Source organism: Strix uralensis, chromosome Z (genome assembly GCF_047716275.1).
Source record: "Strix uralensis isolate ZFMK-TIS-50842 chromosome Z, bStrUra1, whole genome shotgun sequence".
In the NCBI taxonomy this organism is placed as follows: domain Eukaryota; kingdom Metazoa; phylum Chordata; class Aves; order Strigiformes; family Strigidae; genus Strix; species Strix uralensis.
This window is the reverse complement of record NC_134012.1, coordinates 47,168,375-47,185,225: the sequence shown is the minus strand read 5'-3', so window position 1 is coordinate 47,185,225 and position 16,851 is coordinate 47,168,375. Positions and strand designations below refer to the sequence as shown.

Here is a 16,851-nt window from a genome sequence, read left to right as displayed (position 1 = left end):
CAAGCACTTTTTGAGGGACAAATTTTTGCAGGTAGGTGAAAGTTTATTTCAGTAGCCTACTACCACAATACTGACAAAGGTGTCTTTGTCTATACCTGTGTGTCTGCATTCAGTACTTTTATCCTCTGTGTAGAAATGAAGAGATCCACTTCAGTCATGGGTTGAGATTCACCTTCTGGAGCCTGCAAATAAATGGACTAGAGTCAAACAAACACATCAGGTAACATACTTACCAATGACGTTAGCTCACAAACAGGGGTGCACTAAGACACAGTCACCAGAACAGCAATGCAAGATAGACTGCAGAAGCTAAACACAAAGATATGGAAACTATATACATATATGTGAAAGTGAATTGGATATTATCTGAAAAATTCTTAACCCCATAAAAGCTTCCCTTGGTTTTTTTCCTGATTCAGTAAAATTATACCTGACTGCAACATGAACTATACAAAGACTTCATGAAAATCAAAATGATTCTCTCATTTTCTCCACACTATGAATCCCACTTTAAGGAAGGTTTTTCACACAAGCCATAGAAAGGCCTAATAGCATCTCTTGCCTGAGGACTTTCTATATGAGCTAACAGTGACCACAAAGACCTGTGGAAAAACCTGTGCCACAGGTGGGTACAGCTTAAGCAATTCATAATGCAGTCCTGGTAAGAACACTGTCATAGTCAAACAACATACTCTTCAAGCACTAACCCACTGTAGAAGTCACATTTTGTTAACAGAAAGCAAACACTTGCAATTTTTTAATAAATTAGATTTGTTAAAAGTACTTAAAAACTTCATAAACAAAACTTATTACTAAAATGCGTCAATCTCAGCATATTACTGTGTGTATATACATAAACTTTTTTTCTTTTTTGCATCCAGCAATTTGACACGTCTGTGAATCAAACAAGGTACTCTTATAAAAAGATTAAAAAACCCTCCAAACTTAATTTTAGTCTATCATTTTACATAGTTAAAACCTTTGCCATGTTGGTCCTGTTTCTTTAGTATGCATTTTGGGTACTGCCTGTAACCATTTGATAAATCCAATCTTTATTCTATTTCTAACATGAGATGGCTAATGATAAGCAACAGAAAATGGCCAATCAGGTGACTGATTTCTGACAAATGTCAACTTGTATGGTGGCTCAGAAATAAATCTAAAAAAAACTTGCTGGATGCAGAAAATAAAAACTCGAAATAAAAAGAAAGGCAAAAAAACATCCCAGAAAACAAAAGAACAGGCATAACATCAAGCTGATGGAGTTTGTACTGCACCTTCTTCCTGCTTTTGGCTAATTTCTGGGCCATCTGCTTAGCATGGAACAAACAGAGACAGGAGAATAGTTAGAGAAGAACTTACAGAGACTCCAAGTCAAGAAGAAATCTGCCTGCTAATGCCAGGGCTCACAGACTACTAGCTGTTCTAAATTAGCCCCTGCTTAGATTAGTTTCCTCCTTTTCTTTTTGGCTTAAAAAAAAAAAAAATCACGTTTAGCACAAGTACTTTAAAAAATGAAAAGAAACCGCACCAAAACAGTCAGGAAGAACACAAGAGGAATTTCTTTTTCTTTCATTTAAAATGTCACTTGAAAAAAATAATTGTTTTTTAGTGTGGGTTTGTTTCTTGGGGCTTTTTTTAACGAAAAAAAAATTGAGCTTCTGCTCATTTACAGCGGTGTAAACCATGATGTTACTGCTTTTGAAGCAACATCAGTGTAAAAGGTGGGAGAATAATCTTAACCATTACAGATTTTTCAGATCTAAAGAATTTAGATGCAAGTTTCCTAATGCTCTCATATTTAACCAGTCTTCAAAAAAATAACCTCCCTAAAACGATGTTATTTTTTCCTGGAAAAACAGTATGACAGACGGTAAATTTCACCTCCATTTTCTCCTCCTTCTGTGCAAATATACCCATACCACTGTTAGCATTGCATATCTGGACAACAGTTTTTCCTGTGACTCCTGCACAAAGACATGTCCACATTTTTTGAAGGCAGCAGTGGAGCATGTACTTCAGTTCCACAAATAGGTCTCTTGTCACTGAGTAGTTTAACTGATTTACATCCAACTCATTGCAACAATCTGATTCCTTATGTGCTACTACTGTGGCAACAATAAAACCACAAATAAGCATCATTCTTACAGTCTTGCAACCATTAATTCAAACCAAGGTGAACCTGAACTTACAGACTTGCTTACTGAAGAAATGCAATACTCACCAGGCTGGCAGATATCCTTTTACTTCCAACAGTAACAGCCTCTTAACTAATTAAATTAACAGGTGTTCTTGTGGTAGGTAGGAAGCTTATTATTACAGGCTTCATAGAGATTTATGGCTAATTACTTTTACGAAGAACAAACAGGAGGCCTCAATCACAAGACACATCAAACGTTTTATACTGATGCTCACAACTTACATCTGTCAGGTTTCATCTAAACAAACCTGAAAGCAGCTACTGAAACTTCAGACTGTGCTGCTTATTTACAAATATAAACATTCTCACACTAGCTTTTAGTCACCTTTTTCAAATTAAGAAATATTTGATAACCTGGTGACTGCAAACTATTGCAAAAGCAATTAGAACTGCCTCATGCTGCAGGCTCTTCATTATATTAATTTACATTGATACTCAGAAATAATATACTCATCTTGAATAACAGCTGCCTGCCACACACTGGGCAAGGGGGAGACACTAATGAGACAGAGCATTTAAACTGCTTTCCAAAATCAAGCTCCCCTTTAGACAATTTCCCCCTCTCCCCAAGCTTTACAGAGTGAGGGACCTCACAAAAGAAGAAAAGCACAGGCCAAAAAGAAGAAAAAGGGGGAAAAAAAATCCTTGAGCTAGAGGTTTACAATGCAGAATCAAAGATTAATCAAAATACACTACCATTCAATTTATTGTATCTTCTGCTCTTGCAATGGAAGCATCTGGTCTTAGTAGTATTTTAGTTTTTTGAAGAATGACTTTCAAATATTTCATAAAACTAAGGTAATGACATGGAACAACCAATTTTAATAAGTGATTTAACATTGCACAGAAATGTCATAAAAGAAGCTATGGTCCATGAAAAAATAAATTAGGATAATTCTATGCAAGACACTTCATCAAACAAATCCTCTTTATGACCACATTATTTTGCTAATTTAGATTGAAAGATTCTTTCTATATTCTTAGAAAAACCAGAAACTACCTAATATAAGCCTTTTTTTTTTTTTTTTTCTTAAATATACAGAGTCCAGGCTTTTTATTTAAGGTAAATGAAATGTAATTATGTACCTAGTAGCAATTTCCAAAATTACAAATTGTTAAAAACCAGCAAGCTTCCACTTTTGCTACAGGGATGTCTTAAATATAGTCAACCCATTTCGCCTCTACAAAAAATGTACTGCAACTCAGTGAACACCTAGATGACACTCAGTAAACAAAAATGTGCAGAATACTAAACTATTTCCACATATGTGTTTTCTTACATTACATTCAGTAATTAAATCAGTTATCTAAAAATGTTCAAACCTGCCACATAGCTCAAAATCTGCTGATGAAAAATAAAAATGAAAGTTAATTGTTAGTTCACATGTGAAACATAACAGCACAAATCAGCTGTGAATTTTAACCATGAACATCAACTTTTTCACTGTTACAAGTATTATGGATCCACTCCAAGTAAAATGTGAAAATATTTTTTTTCTGTGCTATCTGAAGAAATTATACTACAGTCTGAAAATGGTGAAATACCTTTTCTATTACTAAAAGTGACTCCCAGTGGAAATATGAAACAACAACTTTGACAAATGCCTTCAAAGCTGTGTATCTGTTTGAACTTAGGTAGACTTCACAGAGAGGAACGCCCAAGCAAGAAAACCCCCAACTCTTGTACTTTTAATGGAAGAGATGCTTATTTAAACAAGCAGCATGGAGAATTGTTTTCAAAATCTGTTCATATTCTAAATGAATGAATATGTGGTCTGAAGGTTCTGCTAAAGAAAGCATTATAGGAATTATTAGGTTTAAAAGGAACACACTCATATGGAAGGTAAGGTACAACAGGCGTTAAACAAAGCTCTTCCCCCCTTTTTAAGGCTCTTAACTTCAAGCTTGCAAAGTTTTAAAAGCTCATTCTTAATTCATAACCTTTATTTTCTTTAACTACAGAGAAATGTTTCACATGTAACACCTAACACACTCCGTAAACAAACATGAGTGTGGCACAAGTATCATAGTCATTGTGCAAGCAATATTTTACACATTTGGGCTAAAGGCTATCTTATGCAATAATGAATCTGGCAGCAGGAACTCCAATAGTCGTAATGAATTTCTCACTAAAAAAGTTTAAAGGCAATCAGCAACAAAACCAGCCAAAAACCAACCCTAATAAACCAAAAACCCTAAGGTGCAGGGAGGTATATTTTCATTGCCTGAGTTTCATCTAGAAGCAGAAAAGCAGGAACTGTCAAAGAAGTGTACAATGGTATTGTATGCCGTGCACTAAGGCAATAATTTTCTGAAATACACTTACAGTTTCAGAAAATTATGCACACCTGATAGGATTTTACCAGGTCAACAATGCAACTACTTAGGCCTCCATCCTGAGACAAATTTACTACAACCAAGAACATGCATGCCTGCTGATTTATATGGATGTACAAATCATGGGGTTTATGAGTGAAATGAGTTAAACAGATTTCTTCTGTTCCGAGGCACAGCAGTGCTGAGGCATAACAGAATCCTCAGAAAGAACTTTATTTTGTTAATGAATTTCTAAGAAATACATTTAGTATCAGAGGAAGATTCGACACTCTCATACGTCATAGGCCTGCTTTGAATCAATTCTGTTCCAAGTTTCTCTAACACATCCCCTCAATCTTCGCCTATTGGTCCTCCCACACAAGCTTTACCTCCTAGGTGCAAACTTCCTGTCCAGCCCCAGGTTCAAATTCTACTCACAATATCAGTTTCCTGTGACAGCTGATGCTAATCTTTCCTTTCAACCTCCAGTGATGCATCCCTCCTAGATCCAGCCCCACTGAAGCTCTTATTTCTCTCCCTTCTCTACCCTACCTTTAGTTTCCTGTGCATTCAAATCAGACAGCTTTTCTACCATGTGGCCAAGCATCAGGAAAGAACACACGGGGACTACCAAACAGAGAGGCACAGCCTTACTTGCACCCAGAGCAGGAAAGAAGTAGACTCTGTAAGGGAAAGTCTCCACTGTAGCTTTGGGAAGAACCCACCAAGACCTGCCAGGGTTGAGAAAGCTGAGTGAAAAATCTTTTAAAAGAAAGTCACCGAAACCAGCATCTCCCATGAACACAGATGAATCCTTCTTTTTCAAAAGGCTCAGTAGTTGCTTAAGTTTGTGGAAACTTCTACAGAGATGACAGAAGATGACTTATCTGTATCAGGAAGGCTACATCCCTGCCTCCTCTAAAATACTAGAGTGATTTTCAAAGACAAGGTTACAAGAACTTATGTATTTCAGCATCAGCAAAATTACAATTTCTGGAAGTGTTTCAATGGTTCTAGCTGGAGCTTTCCTGTCAAAGTTTCAATGGTTCTAGTTGAAGCTTCCCTGTGAAAGTTTCATACACAGACCGAATTGAACACCTGGCATGGAAAACATTGGAATAAATAACAACAGCAGGAAGCATCAGTTGACCTTAATAAACAGTGCTATTGGCCTTACTGATAACATGCTGTCTCTCATCCTCTCTCTTTTATACAATTGCATGCAGAGCCTGAGTTGAAATCCAAAATAAACTATACAAAAGAACAACACACAAACATTAAACTAAAGAAAACTTTCAGGTGAGATTGTGTTGGTTAGCTGAATTAGCAGAAAACGAAGCCGTGTCCCTACCACCCAGTCATGTATGGGTAGTGGGAGTATTGCAGCATCCTCTACAACCATGCAATACTTCATCCACACACCTTAATTTCAATTGACAATGTCATCATTGTAACTTACAACACAGCAGCATGCCCATTGCTTGTCACAGCTCGTACAGCAATCAGTGGGCATCTCTGTTTTCCAAACAAAGCAAATATACCAGAATCTAGGAAATTTTTTTTTTCCCCATACATCTCTGTACCATCACAGGCTTTTCTTTTTCTTTTAAAATCAGCTCATAGCTATTATGTAGTGGGAAAACTAGTAACCACAGCAGGGGCAAAAATAACTGCAGACATTACCACAGTGCCAGTTCCATCAAGTGCCAAGCCAGAAGCAGCTGCAGTACTTACTAGTTTTACCCTAAATCTGTTTTCCCTGAAAACCCAGGTAATATATAACTTAGACCACCATTCACTTCAGATTCTGGCTTAGAGTACACAGCACAAGTATTACTACAGGGAATTAAAATGACCTGGTAACTTTTCCTTATCAGTCTTGTTCCAAAAGCAGCATTAAACATGTGATTTATTTTCCTGAAAGAAAGATGAGGCACTTAACCTTTCTGAAACCACAGATAACCCCACATGAAGAAAATAGTGCATATGTAAGAAGATCATATCCACAACCTTAAGGCACCCATATGAGAAGCAGCAGGAATTATTCCTCACCTTGATCCTGCTGACAGCTTCCTGAGCCTGCATCATTCTCACATTCTTGGAGGGAGTTTTGTCAGAAAGAAGTTGAGTGGAGCCAAGGTAATTGGCAGCAAAAATGATTCCATCTATTAAGTCTTCAGGATCGCAAGGTCCAGGAACTGTAACACAGGAAAAAAAATCACTGAAGAAAATCATACTGAACCACAGCAAAACAGTAGCACTCTGACAACTTGAGCCTGCACCTGATGGCTGCAAATGTTCCTCTGAAATACTTCAGTTTAGCATGATGATGTGCCAACCAATACTTTCAAAGGCACAAAACATCAAGAAAATGCTCTCAACGTCTCTGGTAGGTTGACCCTGGCTGGGCACCAGGTACCCACCAAAACTGCCCTATCATTCCCCCTCCTCAACTGGACAGGGGAGAGAAAATATAACAAAAGGCTTGTGGGTCAAGATAAGGACAGGGAGAGATCACTCAGCAATTACCATCATGGGCAAAACAGATTCAACTTGGGGAAATTAGTTTAATTTATTACCAATCAAATAAAAGTAGGATAATGAGAAATAAAACCAAATCTTAAAGACACATTGCCCCCACCTCTCCCTTCTTCTTGGGCTCAACGTTAGTGCTGATTTTCTCTACTTCCTCCCCACAGCAGTGCAGGGGGATGGGGAATGGGGGTTGCTGTCAGTTCATCATACATTGTTTCTGCCACTCCTTCCTCCTCAGGGGGAGGACTCCTTACACTCTTCCCATGCTCCAGCGTGGGGTCCCTCCCACAGGAGACAGTCCTCCACCAATGTCTCCAACATGAGTCCTTCCCATGGGCTACAGTCCTTCATGAACTGCTCCAGTGTGAGTCCCTTCCATGGGGTGCAGTCTTTCAGAAACAGACTGCTACAGTGTGGGTCCCCCACAGGGTCACAAGTCCTGTCAGCAAACCTGCTCCAGCGTGGGCTCCCCTCTCCTCCACAGGGTCACACGTCCTGCCAGAAGCCTACTTGAGTGCAGGCTTCCCAGCTTCTCAGGGGTCACAGCTTCCCTTGCGTGCATCCACCTGCTCTGGCATGGGCTCCTCCACGGGCTGCAGGTGGGTATCTGCTGCACCATGGAATCTCTGCTCTGGCACCGGGAGCACCTCCTCCCCCTCCTTCTTCACTGACCTTGGTGTCTGCAGAGTGGTTTCTCTCAGATATTCTCACTTCTCTTTCAGCTACTGCTCCACAGCAGTTTTCCCCCTTCATAAATATGTTATCACAGAGCCACTACCACCATCACTGATGGGCTTGACCTTGGCCAGCGGCGGGTCTGTCTTGGAGCCCTCTGGCACTGGCTCTGTTGGACATGGGGGAAGCATCTAGCAGCTTCTCACAGAAGCCACCCCTGTAGCCCTCCCTGCTACCAAAACCTTGCCATGCAAACCCAACACACCATCTCTCCAGCAAAAGCTGTAATTGCTAATCCAGCCTGTCTCTTACAACAGCTCATTCTTTTGTGAGCAGGGATCACGCCGGAACAAAATAATCTCTGTGAGTTTTCACTGTTATAAAGGGACAGACACAGTACTCACCAAAACCAGCCTTGCAATTCTAAGACCAACAGTCACAAACAGAAAGATGAAGGATGCAATTTAACAACAGTCATCAGCCACTGGCTCAGTTGTGTGTTAGTTGCAGTTAGTACAACAGGCAGAGGAACCTCCCCAGGAATGCTTTACAGGTACAACATGTTTCCTCTCACTAAGGAGACTGATTGACCAATTAAGCCAAGTACTTTTATGCCACAGACCTTTAAAAGTCACTCTTAGTCTCAACAGTGATATTGAGGTAAAGTACAAGAGTTAAATAAAAATGTTGTTAAATACATAGAGCACGGGCTCTCCTGATGGCAAAACAACTCTCTTAGTCCCACAGATTCTTAATGATCTGACTTGCATCAGCTTCTGTGGAAAGTTAGTGTTCAGTGGTGAAGTGTTCAGTGCCTAACAATGCAAATCCTTACAAAGCAGCATTTGTGATCTGTGATTGTTTTGGTGTTTGGCAATTATATCTAAAAATCCTATACATAAAAATGTTCTATTTTAACACTTTGCTACATGTTAAAGTTGTCATGATCCAAAAGTGAGGCTGGTTAACCTAAGAAGTTTCTTGGTTTTTTACAAGTAAGGAAAAACAACTGATGTTCAAGACATGCAAAAATGAAAATCATCTTAAAGAATACTAATGGTAAGTGTCCACATTTTATCACCAAAAAAAAAATGGTTTTAGGTTTGCCTTTTTTTCCTCTAAGGAGAAAGCAAAAACCCTACAATAGCAGACTGGTGTTTTTCTTAGTTTAAGGGGTACCTTGAGATATAAGGTGATGGGGCCTAAAGTTTAACATTACTGAGAATGCCAGTTTTGTTCTAATTATAACAGAAGAGATTAACAATCCTTCAGAAAAAGCATGGGTAATTTTCGCCCCAAATAAATGCAAGTCATTATTAAGATTAAAATAACAAAAGAAAGCTGGAGATAAATATCTCACTGAAACTATATACACAGACAGAAGTAGATGGATAAATCTTATGAGCAAGTTTGTCTCCTTTATGGTTTCTTTAAATATGAAAATTTATGACAAGTAATTTTAAGATGCTCATCTCCAGTGTGCAGAATTTGTTCAGATACTATTATCCAGAGAACTCTCAAAATTAACAAGTCACTTTCAAGTACATGACTCGAAGAAATGGAATTTTTGCCTTAGGAAAATTTATGCATCTGGAAATACTACATATTTGCACACTATTCCAGTCCTGAAAACATACAGCATTTTAAGTGTTAGTGTTTGTTATTCTACATGTCAAGGCCTTTTCACCACTTCCATCAGTTCACTACAAAAGGCACAAAACCCTTTATAGTACAATTTCTGATCAAAATACAAAAAACATAAATATAGACTGACAAAGGTATAGATAAGACTCCCAGAAGGAAGCATATTAAAACCAAAAAAAGGTATGTGCTCTATTTTCATCAGAGGTGAACACATAGACAGCAATGCTTTCTGTAAGCTCCCTCCATTTATTACCTCTGTCAATGAAATCATTATCTGAATAGAAGCGTAGCATAGGTGCTGGCAATTTTTTCTTGGACTGCTATGCATAAAAATGGAAAACTTGGGTTTTTAAGGAATCTTGCACTAGACCAAGATCTAAGAAAACTTTAGTTTACAATTTTTTTTTTTCTTTTAAGGAGGGGAGGATTATTTAAGATAGCCCTTGATAGACAGGGCTATCACTAGGAGATGAATTTCAATTCTAAGAGAGACCCTTCATTGCTGCAAAATTCCAAAGCTCAGCTAGTTTCAAAACAATATACGAAATTTACATTAGTTGACATTCTGGCCACAGACTCCAAAATATGCAGCTCATACACTGAAGACTACATCAATGATTAACTTGTAGTCTAAAGAGCATGATCACGTAATTGTTTAAAGACAGCATACTGTAAATGAGTTCCAAGACAGTCCAAATGATGTATCACATCAACTGTATTTCTGGCATTTCATCAAGCATATGGAACAACTGCTGTTAGCCGAAAAAAAGTCAAATGCAACTTTGAATATTCTGCTTCTGTCATGCTCTCATAATGAAATAGCTGGGCTTTACAGCATGCAGTCTTCCTGTATATTCAGGGTGCTGACTCATACAAAAGGTAACAGCAGTTCATGTAGCTGTTAACTTGCTTTTTCACATTTTTCTGAATAAATTCAGTGCTACTAGAAGTGCAACCTTAACTCTAAGACAAGCAGCACTATTTAATTAGAGGACAAGTAGCTGTAAAGCAGTGCAGATTTCCTCTGGCAAGCCTGTCAATTATTCCAATTAATCCAATTCTGCTAATTAATCCAACTGAGATTGGATTGAGCTGGCTAATAGAAATCAGTGCTGGAGAGAGCACTACAGTCTTCTTGCCTAGCCTATTTTCCTTGTCCACACATATTCATATGTGTTGTATAAATACCATTAAAAAATTAGTAGTGTTTTAAGTGATACTGATAAAAAGCCAGCAGAACTGACACAGAAACTATGAATGAAACACTAAAAAAATAAAAGCTCCATGTTTCTGAACTTCTGAAAGAGAATAGGATTTAGTTCAAGTTCCAGATTGGATACAATTTAATCTAAACCAGCATACCCAACTTCAGCAGCTTTTCTATTCAGCAAATAAAAATAAAATTTTATGCATTATAAATACTGGAGTTTTTTGGATATGAAAAAACATTTAGAAATTGTAGAACTAGCTTACCTTCAACATAGGTTGGAAATGAAGCCAAGCTTTTTCTGGACTGTAATTAAGACAAAAAGGATTTCAAACAGAACAGAGCATGCACAAATATGCATTAAAAATTTCTCCATGCCAAAAAAGAAAAGGTAAATCAATCATAGTTATTAGCAAAGAAAGATCACCACTTACTAAGATTTATTATTACATTTAGTATTTTCAAACTCTAAGCACCTAGTAGAGTTAAATTCAATGTACTTCATTTGTCTACCTATCAGGCCACATGCTAGGCCTAGTTTTCAGTTACTTGGTGTTAAATAGTATATTAACTGTTTACCAATAGGTGCTCTACTTCTACTAATCAAGAAGTATGCAGGAAAATAACATCATATCTCAAAGACACTGGATCTTCCAACGACAAATAAATACATGCAGGAATATATAAAATTACACTAGACCGTTATTATTCATGACTGAAACCATCAGCCCAGTCAGTTACTCATTAACCAAATCCCGTTATTCATTAGGACTGTTCTTAGATGTATCCCTCAAATTAATACAGCCTACAAAAAGCTTTCTCAATTTTAACAGGTTACATAGCAACCTGTATTCTGCGGGGTAACTGAATTCACTAACACCTTACCACCAACTATATTTACACTGTATCAAGCACAAAACCACATCTGGTAGCTTCAATTATGTAAAAAGTGAACATATAAAAAAATTTCTGACTTGCATATGTAAATACACAGTCTAAAGTAAGACCTTACTTTCAACTGCAATTTTATGTGAAAGACTGTGGCTAACACTCCAAACACCTGAAAGCTACAACTTTCAGACAGTAAGACTCACCATTTTGTTAGTAACGTAAACCACATAGGAAAATTTATCAAAGAAAATTCTGTGTGGCAATATACAGATGTTAATAAGTATATTGAAATAACTGCTGCTATTGTATGATAAAAATTTAGGATAGTCCATGGATTACAACACTTTAATGAATCTGCAACTGATTGTATTAGCAGTAACTCCTCCAATGAGTGCTTAATATCGTTTTATTAAAAGAAAATCTATATAGGATCAGAATAATGTATAATATATTAAACAATTTCCAGTAAACTTCCAGATGCTATACATTGAAACATATGCCATAATATTTTCCTTTATGACAGGCAACTTAGTAGGCTTTTTGTATTAGTGGAAAAAACAGGTAAACTAGGAAGGTTTATGTGACAGGTTGAGTGACTAACCCCAAGGAGTTTTTTCCATTGTAACAAATAGAGAATGGATGTAACAAGTAATGTTTTTCAATGGATGATGCTCATCTTGCTATAAAATAAAACAACCTGTGAAACAAAAACAAAAGACACAGACAGCAGAGCCTGCGCGGTCGTGCTTGCTGTTGCTCATGAAAATGACCAAGCTTTATTGCAAAACCAAGAAATCTCTCCATCAGAGATTGTACTAGCATAAATAAAGATGTCAATAAACAACCATCTCCCGCTGCCAAAGTGTTTAAGCTGCTGTGAGGACATTGACATGCCTTTTCAGATCTGCGTCTCTTTCATCTCTTCAGATGAATGTTTTTACTGGACCACCTACCCATACATATTTCAACAGTTGTTTGTAATGGCTGTTGGTTTAGTGCTAAGAGGGAGATTCAACCACTGGACTCTAACAGGCCCAGAGGACAAATACCCTACACACCAGAGACGGCACATGCATATAAATGCCCTTTCCAAAATACTTTTTTTTTTAAACAGAGTGAACAAAATCTGTAATCACAGATTTGGCAACTATTCAGCAATCTGACTAGCTGATGCAACTTCTTTTCAGAATAGAACAGTGTAAATTGTCAGCATATATGCTTTTATTGCAAAAACTCACACACAAAATTAAGGTTTTTTTGTTCATTACCCAGGTTGAAAGACATTCTGCTAAGACCACAGGAATAATAAAGTAACAGGTAAAGTTACCAATGGGAGGAAACCTACACCTCTTAATTTTACACATCCATGAATAATGAAATATCAAGGTCACTAATGTTTCATTACTCTTGTTAATCTCATTGCCATCTAGTATTATAAAATTTATATTTTAAAAAAGGTTTTGCTAAGACCTAAAGCCATTCACAAAAATTATGAGGCCGCTTTATCACTGTTGTTCTTGCATTGGAAGTACTAAAGCAGGCATTATTAGTCATCTGAGGGAAACAAACAGCCTGACACATCCTACTGTGAAACCTGGTTTACCATCTCTGATAGACACTACTCGTGAGCACATCCTAAAAACTGAAATAAGTAGTGTCTTGTTTGTTTTCTTCCTTTGGGTAAGTTTATTGATATCTAAAAATTGCTAAAAGTTGGGATACGTATGAAGTGACAAAATCTGTACTGAAGAAAGCTAAAGGCTTTAACAAGCTAACAATATAGCAGATGAAAATTCAATGGCACAACCTATTGTCGAAGGCTTTAGAACATGAGATTTTATGAGTTTCTTATATCTTTTGAAACCTTTCATTATTTGCTAAATGCAAATACAGCCTGGCACAAATACACACATTACAAGCTTTATTATCCCTTGATAATAACAAAAGAAAAAAGAAAAGAACAGATTACTAATTAGAATTTAATTTTTAATCATTATTTCCAGTTAAAGGAGATCAGGTTTTTCACTCAAGAAGACAACTCATGCATTACTGTCAGTAACAATACGGTATTTTGTTAAGACTACAGTTTCTAGGGTTTTTTGAAGTATAAAAAACAAAAAACAAATAAACCAAATATTTGTAGATTTTTCTGCTTACAGAGCCAGCCATTCTATACTAATTCAAATACTATTTATGCCAACAATTTTCTTTTCACATTGTGAGAAGTTCTACTCATTTTGTGTTGGTGGAACTACTGCAATGTAAAAAGCTGCCAGTTGAGGAAAAAAAAAAAAGGAAAACAGAAAAAAGAAAGGTATGTATTTAGTTTTACTTTGAGGAGCCTGGAGTCAGGAACTGATTTCTAACTGTGAATCACTGGCAGACCAGTTTCTACAATGACAAAATATTAAACAGCATAAATTATGACCTAATTAATTTCATTTAAGCAAGCTTTTTCATCTGGCTGAGAAATAATCTTTTTTTTTTTGGGAAGACATTCTGCATGGAAGAAAGAAAAGGGCTGTTTCCTTTTGCCTCTAACACCGAGATGATGTTGGCTGTTTGGTAAATCAACACCACCCAGGCTGCTAAATAAATTTAGTGGCAGCTGAACACAGACTCAGAAATGCCATGATAGACAGTTTTAAGTATGTCAGAAATTCAGTCAGACATCCAGGCTAAGGAACGGAGCTACAAATCAGCTTTTCAAGTTTGTTGCGATTTTGGAAGATGAGGAAGGATCGCACAGGTACAAAGGTGCAAGGAAAATAAAGAGGCATAAGCAGCATGAACAAGACTATGGCTTTTAGAAAGATTTCACTCTACCTCTTTATTAGTGGAGGTCTCTGCGGTACTGCAGACATCCTGGTGATGTTGCCTACTTGACGATTCAGCACCCCGAGGTGAAGAGGAATCTGGAGATGGAGACTAGACATGGCAAGAAAATTAAATAATAGTCTGAGTGACCGATGTGGAAATTCTTTCACATTTTCCTGTAACTCATCAGTGGAAATAAGAGATGAGAGGGGGAAAAAAAAAAAAAAGAAAAAACAAGAGAAGCACTTTTAAAACATTGCAACCCTTGCTTTTAATCATAATGATCACATATCAATACCTCAGTGGACTTACTCTGAACAGCTAAATTTTTTAAAAACACCCGTGTTTATTTGTCAGTAATGTATGAAATTAAGCAGTTGGAAAAATTAAAAGCTGTCCTCAGTGGCAAGCAACGCTCAGCCAAAAAGTGTGTCATAAAACTGTATTTTTGCAAGGTGAATGGGGGATCGTCGATATTGGTATTGGGCCAACTACTTACTGTCAGCACTCAACTAAGTTGCAGTTACAGGACTTTCAGTTGCATAAGTATGAGCCTATTGCATGCAGCCAAATGACTGTGAACTTACTGAAGGCTGCAGGCAATGCAGACCGATGTCCTAAGCACTGACATTCTAGGAAAGAAAAGATAGTCACAAAGAAATAAGCTGCGATGGTAGACAGGTGAACTGACCATGACCAGAACACAGAGATTCCACTAAAGATTACTTAGTTGTCAAATCAGGAAGAGTGAAGAAAAGACTGCAATTTCCCCATAAGCACACATGCTCTCAGGTATAATTAACCTGAAGTGCTAAACTAATCTAATCTGAGCAGAGGTAGGCTGCAGTGGTTGTCCCTAAGTGTTATTCCACCATCCTAGAAAACAACTTTTATAAATTGTACAGGTAATGTTAATGTATTCAAGGACTTCTGAATATGTTCAAGGACTATTCAATACCAGCATAATCAAAGACTGTAATTCTTCATCCTAGATACAGCACAAACTTGGAAAATATTTCATAGTTCATGCTATGAACCCAGTACTATACATGCTCTCTAAAACAGATTTCTTCATTTTTCTCCCTTCACTGTGAACAATTTAGTGAAGAACCTGTCTTTCCAATAATGTCCTAGTCATTCATGATCATCAAGAATGTCATAGCAGAAAAATAAAGGGAACGGTATAGAAAAGCAACACCATGGAATATCTACATCTATGCAATATGTCAGCAAGTATCTCAGTAAAGGGAAAGAATGCCTTGGGAAAGGATATTCTAATCATATGCAATTCCTAATGAATGCTGGTGACACTAAAGAGCTGTAGCGAGGTAACTAAAGTCCAGAGCAGGGGGCACTGGTATGTGGCTATGACACAAGAACACAGAGTGCAATATTAATGAAGATGACCAAAATGAAAGAGAGTACAAAGCTTCAACGCAGCAGGCATTTTTAAAGGCAGATCTTAAGGAGATACAGGAAAAACATGTCAGTGTGCATGCCAAAATGTTAATTCTCAAAAGAAAGTTTACCATTTAGCTATACAAGCTGGGTGTTTAGCCCAGCAGCCCTGGCATTCTACACTGTCCTTTGGCACAGGGAGTTTGGCCTGAGATTTGCCAGCTCAACAGTTCATCACTGATGGCAAAACAGTCAAATACTCTTCTTCTGGTTTCATAAACAATTAAATGACATGGCTTTTCTATAAGCCAATGAGTCACATCAGAAAAGGGCAACACTTTCAGTGCTCTGAGGTGGCAGTAGCTCCAGTCAAGGAGTGCCCTCCTTCTATGTCTCCACTCCAGCTGAAACATTGAGTTCTATGAAATAGTGTGCAAAACCCCCCACATTTTGCAAGCTTAGCTTCACAGATATGGAACAAACCAAGAAAATAAAATTCCCTTCTCCTCCTTTTCTCTTTACCCTCATTTCTTTAAAAGGTCTATCATGGATAATTACTAAATATTAGAATTATAGTTAACTAATAAAGGTTTCCAAAGAGTTAAGAAGCAATTTCTTATACAGGTGTCTCCTGGGTAAAAGAGCAGACTTTGTATCTCCCTATATTTTGAATTACAACCGTAGGGGAAAAAGGAGGTGCAGCTGTGAAACAGTCCCTGACCAGATGTAGCTGTGAAATGGTCCCTAGAATGCTGTCATGGGATTGTGACATCAGACTGAAGCTGGCACATGCTTGCGCTGCCAGCATTCACACAGGGGCTCTAGGAGAGGTACAGGCTCCCCTGATTTGCTGTGTAACTACCAGAGTTACAGTGTCACAGTGACTCAACTGCACAAATGGCAACTCCTGTTTACTTAAGGAAGAGTCCTCATAGTGCTCACATTCCCAACAGTTACATAGTATTTCTGTATTAGGATTAAAAACAAAAGATGCACAATACTATCAACCTAATAATGACATCAGAATGTTTCAGGATTGAGCTTTAAATAGTAAACAAAGAACAAAGTAAAGCATAGAATATTTTAGCATTAAATGTTTCCACAGAAAAAAATTTAAAATGCCTGAAAGCTCTCATATTCACACACTAAAGTGATAACAATAAATGAT

At 37.4% G+C, this 16,851-nt stretch overlaps 1 protein-coding gene across 5 annotated transcripts in view; it reads right to left on the bottom strand.

Annotated features, from left to right (window-relative positions):
* Window positions 1–16,851, bottom strand: part of APBA1 (amyloid beta precursor protein binding family A member 1) — a 98,562-nt gene that overhangs the window by 15,068 nt on the left and 66,643 nt on the right. For 4 of the 5 annotated variants that reach the window (XM_074855677.1, XM_074855679.1, XM_074855680.1 and 1 more), the window contains 5 exons: window positions 14,295–14,396; window positions 10,844–10,883; window positions 6,569–6,714; window positions 1,278–1,310; window positions 96–182 (listed from right to left, as the gene is read on the bottom strand). In XM_074855677.1, coding sequence (XP_074711778.1) covers window positions 96–182; window positions 1,278–1,310; window positions 6,569–6,714; window positions 10,844–10,883; window positions 14,295–14,396 — 408 coding nt within the window. The remainder of the gene's footprint in view (window positions 1–95; window positions 183–1,277; window positions 1,311–6,568; window positions 6,715–10,843; window positions 10,884–14,294; window positions 14,397–16,851) is intronic. The other variant, XM_074855681.1, reaches the window with a different exon arrangement.